Source organism: Salvelinus namaycush, chromosome 7 (genome assembly GCF_016432855.1).
Source record: "Salvelinus namaycush isolate Seneca chromosome 7, SaNama_1.0, whole genome shotgun sequence".
NCBI classification, from domain to species: domain Eukaryota; kingdom Metazoa; phylum Chordata; class Actinopteri; order Salmoniformes; family Salmonidae; genus Salvelinus; species Salvelinus namaycush.
The window spans coordinates 41,516,956-41,532,698 of record NC_052313.1 but is presented as its reverse complement, the minus strand read 5'-3'; the positions used below and the strand labels follow the sequence as shown (position 1 = coordinate 41,532,698).

Genomic DNA, 15,743 nt, shown 5'->3' with positions numbered 1-15,743 from the left:
AGTGAAAAGACACTTTTACAATACCATTTTTGTGGTTTTACGTAACAGCCTATGATTGAATAATACCCTCTCGGGAGTCTTTGATCTCATAAAGGGGAGGCAACTTTAAATGTTGTACAGATTAACGTTTCAAAGCAAAAGAATGACTGAGAACCCTTTTTTTTTTGCAGCATGAGTCAAGTATCATTACACTTCAAAAGTGCAGGCCTCACACTGAAGCTAATCATTAAATAATTCTCTGAAAGGAAATATACCTAATTATAGGGAGTCAAATGTATATTATGAATCTCTCTTGCTCACAGAGCTGAGCGCTAGCAAATACATATTAGCCGTTGGGGATTATTACTACGTTCACCAGCCTCACCACTTTCTGCATTATCCGCCAGATTTGTTCCACTGACGTCCATAGAAGATGACTGAAATGAATCCCATTGAGTACAATAATTATATATGCTTACATGCAGATGTCACTGTCCCTATCTCAAAAAGAAAGAGAGACACAGACACTGCCTTTACGAGATGGGCAGTTCAGTTAATAAAGTTACTTTTCGGGTCCGTCTCTATCAAAAAGTACATCAATCTCTTCAGTTAGAACAACGTTAGTCCATAATTGGTCAGTGTTATAGGTGCCCAGCTACACTTTATCATACAGTCTCCTTCAAACAGAACAATGTGCTCTAAAGACTCATTTTATTGAAGCATGTCGTTGTATTAGATAGCCAATTCCCCCTAACAAATTGATGGTAATTATGTGATATGATCAACACTAGCATACATACATGTCCATGGAATGGAATTATACTCCCAAAAAGTGCTTTATCTCAACAGTGTTTGTTATATTCTTTCTTTCTTCTTGAGATATTAAGCCATTTAATTACCGTTAAGAGCATTAAGGAGCGATTTTAAGTATAATTTGCAGTTCATGAACTGTTTTAAAAAATTACACTTAATGTAATTAACTGCTGTCATTAGGCCTAATCCCAGTAGGATAGGAGTGAATGCTTGCTTTAAGAAATTACATATACGTAAAATTGCATTAATTTCAATCCAACAAAAAGGTTTGGGCTGCAAAGGTTTGGCTCCCTCAATGGCATAATTATCTATTTCCAGAGTGTGCAGTGTAAAAACAGTGTTAAGTCCATTAACTCAGGCGCTTATTCACCGTGCATACTGTAATCATATACCTACCATGTACTAACCTCATAAATTAATTGGCAATGGCCTCTTCAGAGCCAGCGCTAAATGTTGTACAGAGGTTAGAGAGCCCATACAAACATCTGAGCTTCAATCAGTCTAGCTATTAACAATACCCTGTTTACTATCATTCAGGCTGCGTACAAATCATAGCTTGACATCAGAAAGGAGGGCAAGCAGACAATGAGTCTTGCGAGAGTTAAATGACTACATGAACCGTACTTTGAATTACATCGTCCTTTTTTTGTCTGGTGGTGAAGTATCTAATTAAAATAGAGATATTTTCCTGTCAAAAATAGTGGGGACCATGTTTAATTAAGTCAAGAGGACAGTAACATATTAGTGACATGAACGTCTAGGCAGTCATCCACCATTTGCATGATGCCTTTCATAAAAAATGCATGTGCCCATCTTGAAAGGATCACTATAATTTGTGAAGGATTATTGTGCACCATTGAAATTAATATCCCTGGTAAAGTTTTGTACAGAAAACCCTGAAGGTGATCACTAGCTTTCAGAAACCAGGCTATAGCCTTATCACCCTATATGGATAGGGGATCATGTGGTTAACCGTCTCATTGATAAGGTTAAAGAAGTGTAGCTTTGTCTTGGCCAATGGTTTAATCACCTCGGAATCATCCCATCCTTCTAACCTATGGCATCGCAGATTATCATTGTCGTTGGCCGTAACTGACCAGTAATTTAAATAGATATGATTACACCTACACCGGCATGCTGGGCCTAGCACGAATTAAACTCCCCTAGAAATGTGTAATGAGTGATGTTCCCTGTACCCAGCTGAGGCCCTGCAGACACAGCCATGATCCAGCATTCTAATCACCCGTCAGCCAAAGCCACTGTTGCTTCGCATTAGAATCTGTGTTTGTGCATATCAAAGAATCCACAAACGCGTTGGCAAAACACATAATCACTTTCCCATCAGAGAGATGGAGAGAGAGGGGGGGGGTTATAAAGGGGTGAAAGTATGGATGGATAAACTGTGCAGACTGGTGTGCAAGAAAAGAAAAACAAACAAAAAGAGAAAGGAAGTCTTGGTAGAGAAACCATCATATCACAAGACCAACACAGTCTAAACAGCTTACTTACATACAACGCCTGCTGTTCCTGCCATGCCTCCTTTCCATACCACGTCAACTATGCTGCTAGGGGTTGTGAACAAGTGCATCAAATAATACATGCAAAATAATAAAAGTCTATGCATCGTTCTTTGCTCCACACAATGCCCAACCCCCTCCAATTTTGGAGAACATTGTTGTCTTTGTGCCCTTTACTGCTCGCCTGCCTCCTCCCCGCTCTGCACCTGCTGCATTCATCAGAGTAGCGAATGCAGGCTGGGCAGGCTTGGACCTCTAGTACTCCCTCAACTGAGAGTGAAGGTATTCAGTCTGCTTGTTCTGACGCGTTACCTTGGAAATCAATACATGAGATGACGTTTAAATAGATCCTAATTGTATTTTATTGGTAAAGAATGTATTGTGATCAACACATACTAAACATTTACAGTTGAATATAGGTTGGTGTAGTTTTCTGTGTTACAGCCCTTTTGCTAAATCGAGTATTTTACATCATGGGGCAGAAATCCATGTGTGTTAGCATCTTTGTCGCAGATGGTGTAGCCTTTCATGATATGCAACACATTTAAATAGTTGAGAACTCCTTGGCTTGCCACCATTCTCAACAGTGCATTGGAGTACAAACTTCACGAGACTCTGCCCTTCAATAAGGATATAGTTCTGGTTGGGTGATTTTCTTTTATTATTATTATCATAATTTTTTTGGTCTGTTTTTGTCCCACCACTGGCACACTGGTGCACCACCTGCTCTGGGTCTCTTTCTGCTTGGGCCAGACTGAACAGCTAACAGCTGGCTGCTCTTCTGACACTCTGATTGGCTAATCCCTACTGGTCACTTGTGCTTCTCCTGCCTGCCTGTCATTGAACTTTCTCTCTCCCAGTGCCAGGTCTGGGCCTTCTTCACAGGGGCCGTCCTTCATACGCCCTGAGAATGATATGGGCAGCATATGGGGATATGTAAATAATTGAATGAGGTCAAAAGTCTGAGCTCTCCTCTCTACCTCTCTCACCCTGGATATATCCTGGATCTTATGTGAACCTCTTATTGTTTTTTTTGCTAAATGTTTACTAAACGTTTTGGAAATAAACAAAACGTTTTGGAAATAAGCTGCGTATCCTTTATTCAGAGTTAATTCTACTGAATGTACCTTTTATTCAGTTCAGTGGTACACACTTCTACACACACTTCTATTAGAATTTCCTTTTCATCTGAGAACTTGTGCATGCCAAGGGCCATAAAGTTTCCCTACATAATATGTCGGCGAGGTACAGTAGGTGTCGAGCCAATGACAATATGAAGCAACGTCACTATAGTAAGACTTGGAGATATGAATGGAAGCAATTGTGTACCCTGAAGGCAAAATCTACACTTAAAGTCTGAGTCTATACATAAAACCAGTGATGAATCATCCGAGTTCATACGTTCCAAACACACCACCAATCTGGCCAAAACATACGGCAATATGACATTATTAAGAGTCACTGTAACAGCATGTTGTCATTGGGTGTGTTTTCCTCCCAAACATTCGACCAGCTCGGTTAAGTACTTTCAAATGAAGTTTTAAAAGGAAATTGTTGTTTACTTCAAAATGATTGACTGGGGTAACAAATAACAATACTAACGTCATGATCTCCCTTATTGTGGCACAGAAGGGTACTAGAATGTGTCAAATACATTTCACCTGGAGTGTTCTATCGTCCTTGAAGGTATCTTCTTCTCCTTCACCTCTGATCTCTGTGGAAGCGTTGCATTCTTAATCGTCCCGAACAGTTAACGGTACGTGGTTAAATTCAGTGGATAATCGTTTAAGACACTCCTCCCCTTTTATCTGTGAGATAGCACCGAATGATCAGATGGCATCAGGATCAATATGAAAATTGGAATATGCAAAGCATGTTCTGTGTTTGGCATTGCTCAACCTTTTCCCTTTCATCTTAGCCTTTTGATGCTGCTTTGAATCTGCATCTGCAGTGTGAGCGGTTAATAGCTATAAGTATCTTCACACGAAAGTACTTTTAGCTGGCATCCACCTTTCATTTGAATGACTTCATTTGTTTCTTTGCTTTTTTCTGTAATGGTAATATGACTGTCAATAATCATTAAGTCTATTGAATGTTATAAAACTTTTGAAAATAATGATAAAAATAATGAATTATTGTGTGATTCAGTGTGTGAAAAATGTAACTCGTACTAGGAAAACTACCAATTTTGGGGGAATGTGGGTCTTTTAGTTTCAGACGACTCCTTTTCTGAGTGACAGGTGTAGTTATGTGGTTCTCTAGCACTGCTACAAAAGCATGAAAAAATGTTGAACATAAGGCATTTGTGTTCTGTAATTTGGCTACTTTTATTCGAGCATGGTCATTTCCAAGAGAAATTACAAATTAAAAATTCAATAATACTTTTACAAAGACATTTCAGGAAAGATTTTCTTCAGTCATGGTATCATACATTGTATCTTAACAGTCCCTCTTCATTTTTTTAGCAAAAAAAAAAAGATGAAGAAAGTGGAATTTTTTTAGTTAAAAATACAGTGTTTTCACAATATTGTATAAAAGTTCCCAAATTTGGAATTTCCAGTAATTGGAAAATAAAGGAAATAAAACAAAATAATATAGTTGAAAATTCGCATTTCACAATTAATGTTTCAAAACACAATAAATGCTCTCTTTACGTAAAATTTGCCCCAATGATCAACGCCAAGTTCATTTTTACTAAAATATATCTATATATTGAAGAACTATAATACTGTACACTACAGTATGAAATAAATAAAATTAGGAAATATAAAATGGGCCACATAAATAAAATGTTATTCAACCTACAAACAAAATGAATGCAATTTTGTTGTTTCAAAAAATTGTTTGGTGAAATACTGACAAAAGTTAATGAAATAAACCTGAAAATTGCACAGACATATGTAAACTAAGGAACTGCTGCCTAGTGTACTAATACTGACATGGGTGCTTCAAAGATCAAGGTGAGCTATCTCTTAATACCGAAGCTGGTGAAGAGGTACCGTGTGTCACCCTCCTTTCACACAATACAAGGATGGCACTTGCAGAAACACACAGATTAAAAGGTTTGCATATAAGGCTTTTTCTTATCAAAAACACCTTACAAAGGCTTTCTCCTTAATTGTTCACACGATCCTTCCATCTACTGTACTGTACTGTCAAACCGTTTTCCCTTCATTTCAAGGTCTCTTTAAGACTTCATTACCTTAAAATCAAACAGGTAATATCTGTTAAGTTCCTTCACAGAGAAATTCTGAGGCCTAAAACTGTGTGGCTAGCTGGCCTGACGACAGGGCAAAACTATAGACAACACATTAAGTGAAAGATAAGTAATACAACTGATGGACTGTAGTGTGGAGACTACTTATTTTTTCAACACTGTATAAATATATACATAGGCAATACTTTTTTATTATTTTTGTAGTGATTATAGAAGCGAAGTGCAATTTGTACAAGTCACTAGTTTGTGCTATAAAGACTATGGAACACAGAGTTTTTAGGATGTTAGCACCACACATATTTTTAGGCCTTAATACTGTACAATATTTTAAATGTATTCATTTATTCATTTTTCATTTTTGCATAATGCAGCCTCTTCTTCCACAATTCTCCCCCCCACCCCACCCCACCCCACCCCACCCCAAAATCAAACTTCAAATCAATGTCTCCTTGGGCAGACATATACAACCACCACCCCTTGAGTCCTTCAATACAAAGCTTCCTAGAAGCTTCAGGCACGTGCATGTACAGCTTCAACAAAGCAGCGTTAAAAACCAAGCAGGTAACAATAATGAACAGAAAAGTAAGATGGGAAGCTTTTTAAATGCAGTAGTTTTATTACATGCCATTCCCCATATTGTCCTCGTGATCCGATTTGGTTTCTGTTTTCCCGTCCAACGAACTATCGTCCATCGAGTGCTCTCCGTTCTCCTCCTCATCCCTCAGCGTGTCTGGATCTGTGTCCATGCTCTTGTTCTCGCTCTCCTCTTCCTCTTCCTCAAAATCCTCTTCCCTACGTCCTATTTTCACATACGTTCCTTCAACTTCCTTCTGACGATCTCTCATTCCTCCGTTCATCCCTCCTTCCCTCAGAATGCCCTCGCGGTCCTCCAGGTCGGGGTAGCCCTGAGGAGTCATGCCCTGTAAGTAGGCCCGGCTCAATAGTAGCTCTGTGGGCTCTAGGTGGCCCTTCTCCCGGGCCTCTCTCTCGGCCGCCTCCCTCTCCTCGGCCTCCCTCTTGCAGTAAGAGTAACGGTGGTTCATGTGCTGGGAGTAAGAGCCCGAGTGAGAGAAGCGCTTCCCGCACTTGTCACACTGGTACGGTTTCTCGCCAGAGTGCAGTCGTGAATGTTCTATAAGGTGGTGCTTGTGTTTGAATGCCTTCTTGCAGATTTGACACTGGTGTGGCCGTTTACCTGAGGAGACACAAAAGGAGAGGAAAGCAGACATGAGTTTCCCAGCTCGCTACGTTGTTACTACATTTAACACAATTCAAAACATCAGGAGGAGAACAAACAGAAACTAAAGGTACATTCAGATGATTCGAATGGTATGAAGCAACTTGAACTATCATTACAATATCAATGCTAACTTTGTCATTACTTATTTGTTTATTCTAAATGAGAAGATAAACAGCTTAAATAAACCACAGGGTCTGTCAAGTGTTTACACTATGAAATTCCCTCCTATCGCTAAAGCATGGAGGAACAGAATCACAAACACTTAACAAACAGAAAGCTGTGACAAATAAAGAAACAAATAGGAGATGAAAATTGAACAAGAGACTCCTATGGCTACGCTGATAATCTCAGTAGAATAATTCAAGTGTCTAGATGCCTCTGTCCCTAAATTATTTTGGGACTCTACTCTACTCTGCTCACCATGTAAGATGGGATACCCTGAATGCAAAAGTGTGAGACGAGAAACTCGAGCCGCCCTACATTGATGGAGTGAAATTTCATTACATCATGCTACCAAATGATCTGGCTAAATAAAAACTCTCCCAGCAGCCAGCAATGGTGGCTCGTCATGGTGTATATCATGGGGTGGGGAGTGTGGGACAGTTGCACCCCTTTTGAATTTACTACACCTCAGCACATCCGGAAATATAACAGTCTATCTGACACAAATCATAAGATAGAGTTTCTCCTTTGGCATTTCAATCTTCTCGTGACGCCACGTGTGCCACCAAGCACAGACACCAACACATCTGGCCAATTCCTAGCCACAAATAGCCCTGGAATGCCTTCGACACCTTCCATAACTGCTATACTTGCAACACACACCTCTTAGTACCACAACTAGATACACCTGCGAGCTACATAAAGCATGCGGTATTCTGCTACGTGCTGCATGTAGTCATGTGTGTAAAGAATGATGCAACTTAGTGAAAGCGTTTCATGGTGAGAAGTGTAAAAAAAAAAAATGGCGTCAACACACACATGTTCAATGGGTTAAACCGACCTATCACTGATTAGAGTGATAGTCAATAAAGGACCGGTTTGGTCAAGTGAAACTTTCAGCAGTCTGTCTCTGTCTCTTTATTAGTTATATGTGGGTGCGCTTAGTGTGTTTTGTAAATAATAATAGGGTTAATAAAGGAGCATGTGATGGATATAATTAGAAATGGCCAAGGATGACATTTACCTCAGACAGTGCCCTCATGCATTATGCAAAGCAATGACACAACATTTAGTTAGGCTCTTTCTACCCCATTTTGATTTAAGTACGGAGCTTATATATTCAGAGAAAGGTATTTCTGGCATAACCCTAATAATGTAATGTTTTGCTCTACATATTTTAGTAAGTATATCTCCTCACCCCTGTCAATGAAGAAACAAGTTAGGTCTCGATTTACATACAACTGAAAAAGAACAAAGCAAGAAAGAAGTGGGGAATGAACAAAATTAAACAATCGAAAGGGTTTAGTAACACAAAACATTAGAAATAAAAGCAACGGGGTAAGATAAGTGTTCCAGAACAGTATATACCTGTGTGTTCATATTTGTGTCTTAGGAGGGAACTGCTCTTCTGGAATGTTTTGTCGCACAAGTCACACGCGTACATACCACTTTCTGTCTTCTTAATCTTCTTCCGGGACAGACAGGAGTCTGAATCGGTCATGTCATCCAGTCCTGACATATAATCTGCTGTTCCGTCTAGCAGCTCCCCCTAGAAAATGACACATTTATCAATCCACACGTCAACTCAATTTAGTACCTCCTGATGTTTGCCTGAATGAAAGATTGAATGGAACTTACGTTTTGGACCTAATTACTAACACTCCAATACAGAGCGCAGGTGTAAATATAAAAGGCAGACTACACTGTAATGGTTGACAATCTACCCTGAATGTTTTTTTTACATTTTTTAATCTGTCCTCCATATATTTGAATCAGTCTAATTTTATACTTGAAAGAGTTTTCATTCCATATCTATCTGTTCTTTATAAGGGAAGATTAACCCGATAGGCTTAAACTTAAATTAATGGCGGAAAATATTATTACATTAGAAGGTCATAATAATAAGAGAAATCCCTTTGCGGGGCATATTGTCATATTCTTCTAATTTCCAACTCATAATGATTAAATCAAGAGGTGTTCTAAATGACCAATATTGAGAAGCACAATTGCTCTCATTAAGAAGTGCTCGCTCTGGTCTGACAATGACTCCTTTGGCAGGGACACTTTTTTTCTTACACTGTTTTTAAAGAACAGATCTACTATCATTCCGCAATCAATTTGAGCTAAATGCCCGTAGCTGTATTTTTAAAATCTAATTTAATAACTTAGAATAGGAAACATTATTAATACTTTTTTATCAAAATGGTTCCCTCTATGTTAAACAGCCTTCAGCATTCAGTGGGAATGAACATGGAGCCTGTGCATTATTAATCTACATGTAGAAACTCATTTTGGCTTTAGAGTGCAACTCTCTTTAAAATAAAATACAAGACAGTGGCAGAGAATTGGAGTTGGAGTCAGATCCTCTGTGCTGTGTGCAGCTCCAGGGCTTACCCTTTGCCTATTGCACAGATCACATACACTTTGTCCCTCACACAATTCACACAAAAAAAATACATAAGGAAAAAAAGAAAAAAGAAAGTAGGCTGAGACAGATTGATTTTAAAGGGTACGTAGTCTATGTTTTACTCTGGAATAGACTACACTGAAGAGCTGGAGACGTGATGCTGCCTGCACTCTGTGGTAAGGACAATTGACGGTGGAGTCTGGCAACAACTGAATCCCCCACATCATAATCTCCTCTGAAACAGCAATTATGTGCTGATATCGCTAATGACGTCTGCTTGGAGAACTGACTCCAGGCGCGTTTGACAGCTGGTTATCTACCTGACTGTGTTTTCTCCACGGTTCAATGTGCTGCAGGTGAGCTCATTAGAGTACCTTTTAATTAGTGGCACAATGAGCAGATTATTTTAGAGAATTTGAGAGGAGAGAGAGAGAGAGAGAGAGAGAGAGAGAGAGAGAGAGAGAGAGAGAGAGAAGGTAAGGATGGAGAGAGAGAAAGAGAGGGTAAAGATGGAGAGAGAGAAAGAGAGGGTAAAGATGGAGAGAGAGAGAGAAAGAGAGAGAGAGAAAGAGAGAGAGAAAGAGAGAGAAGGTAAAGATGGAGAGAGAGAGAGAGAGAAGGTAAAGATGGAGAGAGAGAGAGAGAGAGAGAGAGAGAGTGAGAGAGAGAGAGAGAGAGGGTAAAGATGAAGAGAGAGAGAGCGAGAGAAGGTAAAGATGGAGAGAGAGAGAGAGAGAGAGAGAGAGAGAGAGAGATAGAGAGAGAGACAGAGAGACAGAGAGAGAGGATAAACCTGAGGCTTAAAAACTCAACCACAAGCGGCTTATCTATTTACCTGGAAACCTGGCTTTCGCTGGTATTTTCTCCTCTGCTGCTGCTGCATTTCAGCAAAGGTAGCTGCTCCTGTTGCATAAGTGTAGGCCATGTGTGGTAGGAAGCCCATCTGATCCAGACCTGGGTATGGCCTCAGCCCAGGCATGCTGGCCTGCATCGGAGACATGAAGGTGGCAGGTGGGAACGCGCTCTGTTGCGGAAGCGACGTGTACATAGGTTTGGCACCGAAGGGGTTCATCCCGAACAAGGGGCTGGTGCTTTTGTTGAGGTCTCCATTGTGGTGGTTCTGGCCTCTGGCTTCAAACTCCTTCTTGAGATAGGCCAGGTTAAGTGGCTCTTCGAAGTGTTCTCGTGGGGAGGGAACACTGGAGTGGTCATGGTGGTTAATACTGTTTAGTTTAGGTCTGCTCTTCACGGTCATGGCATGTTTGGGCTCCTTCATGAGCTTTGGCAGTGACAGGTCCAGTGGTTGTTCAGACAGGTTCATGTTGAGGTTCAGGTCCTCAGACATCAGGCTGTTTGGAGTATATGAGCTACTCTGGGAGTTTTTGGAAGATGTTGAGGAAAGGTTCAAAGGTGAAGGTGTGCTGCTCCTGGACTGGTGGTCCAATTTGGAGTGGTCACCCATGTGTTTGGTGTGTCCACTGAACGTATTAGCCTTCATGAGTCTGAGCTGGTTCTCACAGCTGCTGACGTTGTTATGGAGCTCTGCAATGGAGGGGGACGTGATACGGTGGTCCCGGTTGCGGTCACGGTCATTATACTTGATCAGGGACACTGGGGATCTAGCTGCCATTGAGTCTTTAGAGGGAGTGTGGTTGTGGTTGCTTGCGGCTAGAACCATATCTGCATGGTTGCTCCGTTGTTGTTCTAATGGTGGAGTTCTTGGGGTGCCGTACTGGTAAACTTTCCTCTGCTCGAACCACTCTTTGACGAATTCCTGAGGAAGGCCGACTGCTATGGAGATCTTCAGTAGTTCCTCTGAATTGGGCTCCATGTTCATAGCGAAGTAGGCCTTGAGCACTGACATGTGGTCCTTGTACGGGTTGATGGGGCTTTTCTCAGACAGCATGGACGAGAGCAGGAGGGCATGCTTCTCTGTAAACATCCCCTGTTTTGTGGGCATAAGGTTCTCGCTAGTCTGGAGAACTGTCTTGATCTCCTCATTCATTTTACACAGGTAACGTTCATGCTGATGCAAGGGAATTGGACCTGGGAAGGCTTCTTTGCAGTATTGGCAAGCAAAGGGTGTAAACATAATGTTGTTCTCATGCATCTTATCCTCTGTACCTAAATCTAGCATGTGGTTGGATTTCTCGCGTTTGATAGTGCTAATTTGTCTCTTTGAGTCTGTGGTCAAGCTCTGGAGACAAGCTTTGGCTTCGTTCACTTTTTCTAATGTGTAGTCGATGATGCTTTTAGTGGCACCATTATGGCTGACGACTGGAAGACCAACCTGGTGACCCCCCTGTGACGTCAGTCCCTGTTTCTGCTCCTCGATCTGGTTGCCGAGCTCCTTCATGTAAGCTTTGAGCCTGGAGATCTCCTCCGGTTTGCAGTCCATCTTCTGCCTGCACACAGTGTTGTCCACGATCTGGAGCACCTTCTGGACCTCGCTCAGGTTGTTGCTCAGGGACGGGTAGCCCAGGAGCTGTTGTTCGATCCCCATCCCCAGGTGCTGCATGGGGCTCTGGGCTGAGCAGTGGATCCCTAGCGGGCTGCTATTTCCCCCCATCCCTCCGTTCATGAAGGGCCCAGGTGCGCCGAAGCCATGGGAGGCCATCATGAGTTTGTAGTCGTTGAAGTCTAGTGGTTCTGTTTTGATGTTCAGGTGGTGGTTGTTCTGGTCCTGGTGGTGGCCCAGGAGCTTGCCGTTTCCGTTTCCGTTCTCTAGCTTGTGTCTCAGCTGGGTGATGGCGGTGTTAGTGGGGGAGGACGAGGCTGATGTAGGGGATGAGCCTGTTTTCATGTTGTTGCGCATCCTCCCGTTGACTGCTATAAGGCCGATGCACTTCTTGCTGCTGATGTGAGAGCTGTAGGAGCCTGAGTGGGAGAAGCGCTTCTTGCAGTTTGGGCATTCGTATGGCTTCTCACCTGAAAAGAGACAACAATGTATACTTTAAAAAGAAATATCTGCCATGAGCGCATTTAGAATGTCATAAGGAACACACATATTCTCAATGATTAAATATAAGTGGGCTAAGGGGAAATGTATCAACAATGAACACCTTTAATGAATGCCAAACTAAAGTGTAAACACTGAACTGCTCAATTGTGAGATTGGCAGATAGAAGGAAAATAAGTAGCTCAAGTCATCCATTGGAACAGTGGGAGAGAGAAAAGAAAAACGCAATCGATTTTTGTACACCCTGTGAAGTTCACCACAGCCTTAAATCAAGGTTATGCATATTCAAAGTGGAGTGCACAGGCCCCCTTGCAACCCACCACTGTGAATCCGCAGGTGTTCCTTCAGATGGTGCTTGTATTTGAAGGCCTTGCCACATTCTGTGCATTTGAACTTGCGGTTGCCAGCCCCCTGGTTCAGCAGTTGGTGCTATAGAGAAAGAAGCAGGTATTTACATAAGTTCCACTAACAACATCACAGGGGGAAAAGAGTTCACTAAACAATCACTATCAGCCCTCGGTGCAATCGACCGACAAGCCAAATGTCTCACATTGCTACACAGCCCATCTTGCCTCTTTCTACTTCCAACTCCAACGAGAGAGTACAAGAGTGGCGCTGATAACAGAGGGAATCACATACCTTTTAATTTCCTGCCTCTCGAGCCAAGGAAGCATGCCTTTAGAATTTGGCAGCCAATAAAATAAAATAAATGAAAGGGGCTCTTTTTTTTTTAATATAGTTTCCCCCTCATTAGAAACAAGCAATCTGATCTGCTTTTATTAATTTGGGGTAATCACTCGAAAGATAGTCTGACTATTTCACAAGAAGTCCTTCCCTGTATTTCACATACCTGCAAACAACAGTATTTTTACATGAAGAAACAACACATTTCCCTAAATATTGAAACGTCTTAATTGGAACAGATTTCCCCTCATCATTTGAATCCTCAAACGTCTCTTTAATAATCGTAGACTATAGGATGGGACTAGGCCTCGATTCTCTGTTCAAAGGTAAACCCCAGTTGCGGCCCCTCAAATTTGCAATTCAAACAGGGGGAGGCCTCTGCCTGTTTCAAAATCCAAATATACTAGTAACAACAACAACGATAATAGCGTACGTGCAAACGGGAGGCACGCCAGACGTGCACAATTAATTCTGAGTAGGAGGTGAACACGTTAAATGCTTAGGCAATACAAAATATCTCTCAGCAGCATTCGCTACCAAGGCAGGCATAGCAGGAAGAAGCAGCCAGCGTCCTGATCCAGCCTGACAACTGCTGGAGTGTGCTGACTCTACCCACATTCCTGGGGAGACAGATGGCGTAAGGGAGGACACAGGGAGGGATTGTTCAAACGGCAGCAACCTTCAAAGATCGAGCAGGAGTGGGTCTGTCTGTCGGTGGGGCCGCCAAGCGCCAGTCAAGGACCCCACCGCTCGTATGTTGCTGAGTTGCATAAACAAACAGCAACAGCTGCTTTGGCTCCCCCTGCTTCCCTCTGAGGACCGCAGTAAACTTTAGTTGTGCCAATAAGATACAATCATTCTCTAATCCTAATTGTCAATGGCACCAACAACAGCAAATGTGTTTTTGGCGGAGGGGGACATGCTATCCTACATGACTCAGGGAAGGTTGGGGATGGGATGTTGGATGTTGTGGGCGGGGCGCATGGGCTGGGTATTCAAATATTATTGGCTCGTATTAATGACACATTTTCTCTTGATTGGTTAATTGGAAAAGGAGTGTTACAGGTTATTTTATATTGTTTTGTGGTGTTTATGGCGAGGGCATATTTTCCTAGGTAGAGACAGTTCTCATGGGACATGGGATTAGGGCTTGCCTGTAAGCGATGACACAACGATTCACTAACTGCACAACACATTTTATTTATTTTTTCTTTCTTTTTTTTACCCCAAGAGGACTTCAATTATCACTACTGGTTTTGTTCAGATTCACTTATGTTTTTAAACACGGATGGCAAGCAAATGTAACATCTATGATTAGAAGGTTGCTTTCATCCACACAGGATGTTGGATGTGATGCATGCAAATTGTCAACAAATTCCCAGCTTAGTTTATCTAAAAGATAAAACATTGAGAGTGAGTGAGACTCAATAATAAGTGTACATGTTGATTCTGACAGAAAACTCAGCAAAAAAAAAGAAACGTCCTCTCACTGTCAACTGCGTTTATTTTCAGCAAACTTAACATGTGTAAATATTTGTATGAACATAACAAGATTCAAAAACTGAGACATAAAGTGAACAAGTTCCACAGACATGTGACGAACAGACATGGAATACTGTGTCCCTGAACAAAGGGGGGTTCAAAATCAAAAGTAACAGTCAGTATCTGGTGTGGCCACCAGCTGCATTAAGTACTGCAGTGCATCTCCTCCTCATGGACTGCACCAGATTTGCCAGTTACCCCACTATTCCACCAAGGCACCTGCAAGTTTCTGGGGGGAATGGCCTTAGCCCTCACCCTCCGATCCAACAGGTCCCAGGCGTGCTCAATGGGATTGAGATCCGGGCTCTTTGCTGGCCATGGCAGAACACTGACATTCCTGGCTTGCAGGAAATCACACACAGAACGAGCAGTATGGCTGGTGGCATTGTCATGCTGTAGGGTCATATCAGGATGAGCATGCAGGAAGGGGACCACATGAGGGAAGAGGATGTCTTCCCTGTAACGCACAGCGTTGAGATTGCCTGCAATGACAACAAGCTCAGTCCGATGATGCTGTGATACACCGCCACAGACCACCTCCAAATCGATCCCGCTCCAGAGTACAGGCCTCGGTGTAACGCTCATTCCTTTGACGATAACCGCGAATCCGACCATCACCCCTGGTGAGACAAAACCGCGACTCGTCAGTTTTTTTGCAGTCCTGTATGGTGGGTTTGTGCCCATAGGCAACGTTATTGCCGGTGATATCTGGTGAAGACCTGCCTTACAACAGGCCTACAAGCCCTCAGTCAAGCCTCTCTCAGCCTATTGCGGACAGTCTGAGCACTGATGGAGGGATTGTGCGTTTCTGGTGTAACTCGATCAGTTGTTGTTGCCATCCTGTACCTGTCCCACAGGTGTGATGTTCGGATGTACCGATCCTGTGCAGGTGTTGTTACACGTGGTCTGTCACTGCGAGGACAATCAGCTGTCCGTCCTGTCTCCCTGTAGCGCTATCTTAGGCGTCTCACAGTACGGACATTGCAAGTTCTTGCACTAGCCACATCTGCAGTCCTCATGCATCCTTGCATCATGCCTAAGGCATGTTCACGCAGATGAGCAGGGACCCTGGGCATCTTTCTTTTGGTGTTTTTCAGAGTCAGTAGAAAGGCCTCTTTAGTGTCCTAAATTTTCATAACTGTGACCTTAATTGCCTACCGTCTGTAAGCTCTTAAAGACCGTTCCACAGGTGCATGTTCATTAATTGTTTATGGTTCATTGAA

General features: G+C 42.3%; 1 protein-coding gene across 1 annotated transcript in view; it reads right to left on the bottom strand.

Annotated features, from left to right (window-relative positions):
* Positions 1–5,952: 5,952 nt before the first annotated feature.
* Positions 5,953–15,743, bottom strand: part of LOC120051244 (zinc finger E-box-binding homeobox 2-like) — a 78,638-nt gene continuing 68,847 nt past the window's right edge. Inside the window, exons 8-11 of the mRNA XM_038998004.1 lie at positions 12,615–12,723; positions 10,171–12,263; positions 8,375–8,477; positions 5,953–6,721 (exon numbers count right to left, since the gene is read on the bottom strand). Coding sequence (XP_038853932.1) covers positions 6,144–6,721; positions 8,375–8,477; positions 10,171–12,263; positions 12,615–12,723 — 2,883 coding nt within the window. The 3' untranslated portion in view covers positions 5,953–6,143. The remainder of the gene's footprint in view (positions 6,722–8,374; positions 8,478–10,170; positions 12,264–12,614; positions 12,724–15,743) is intronic.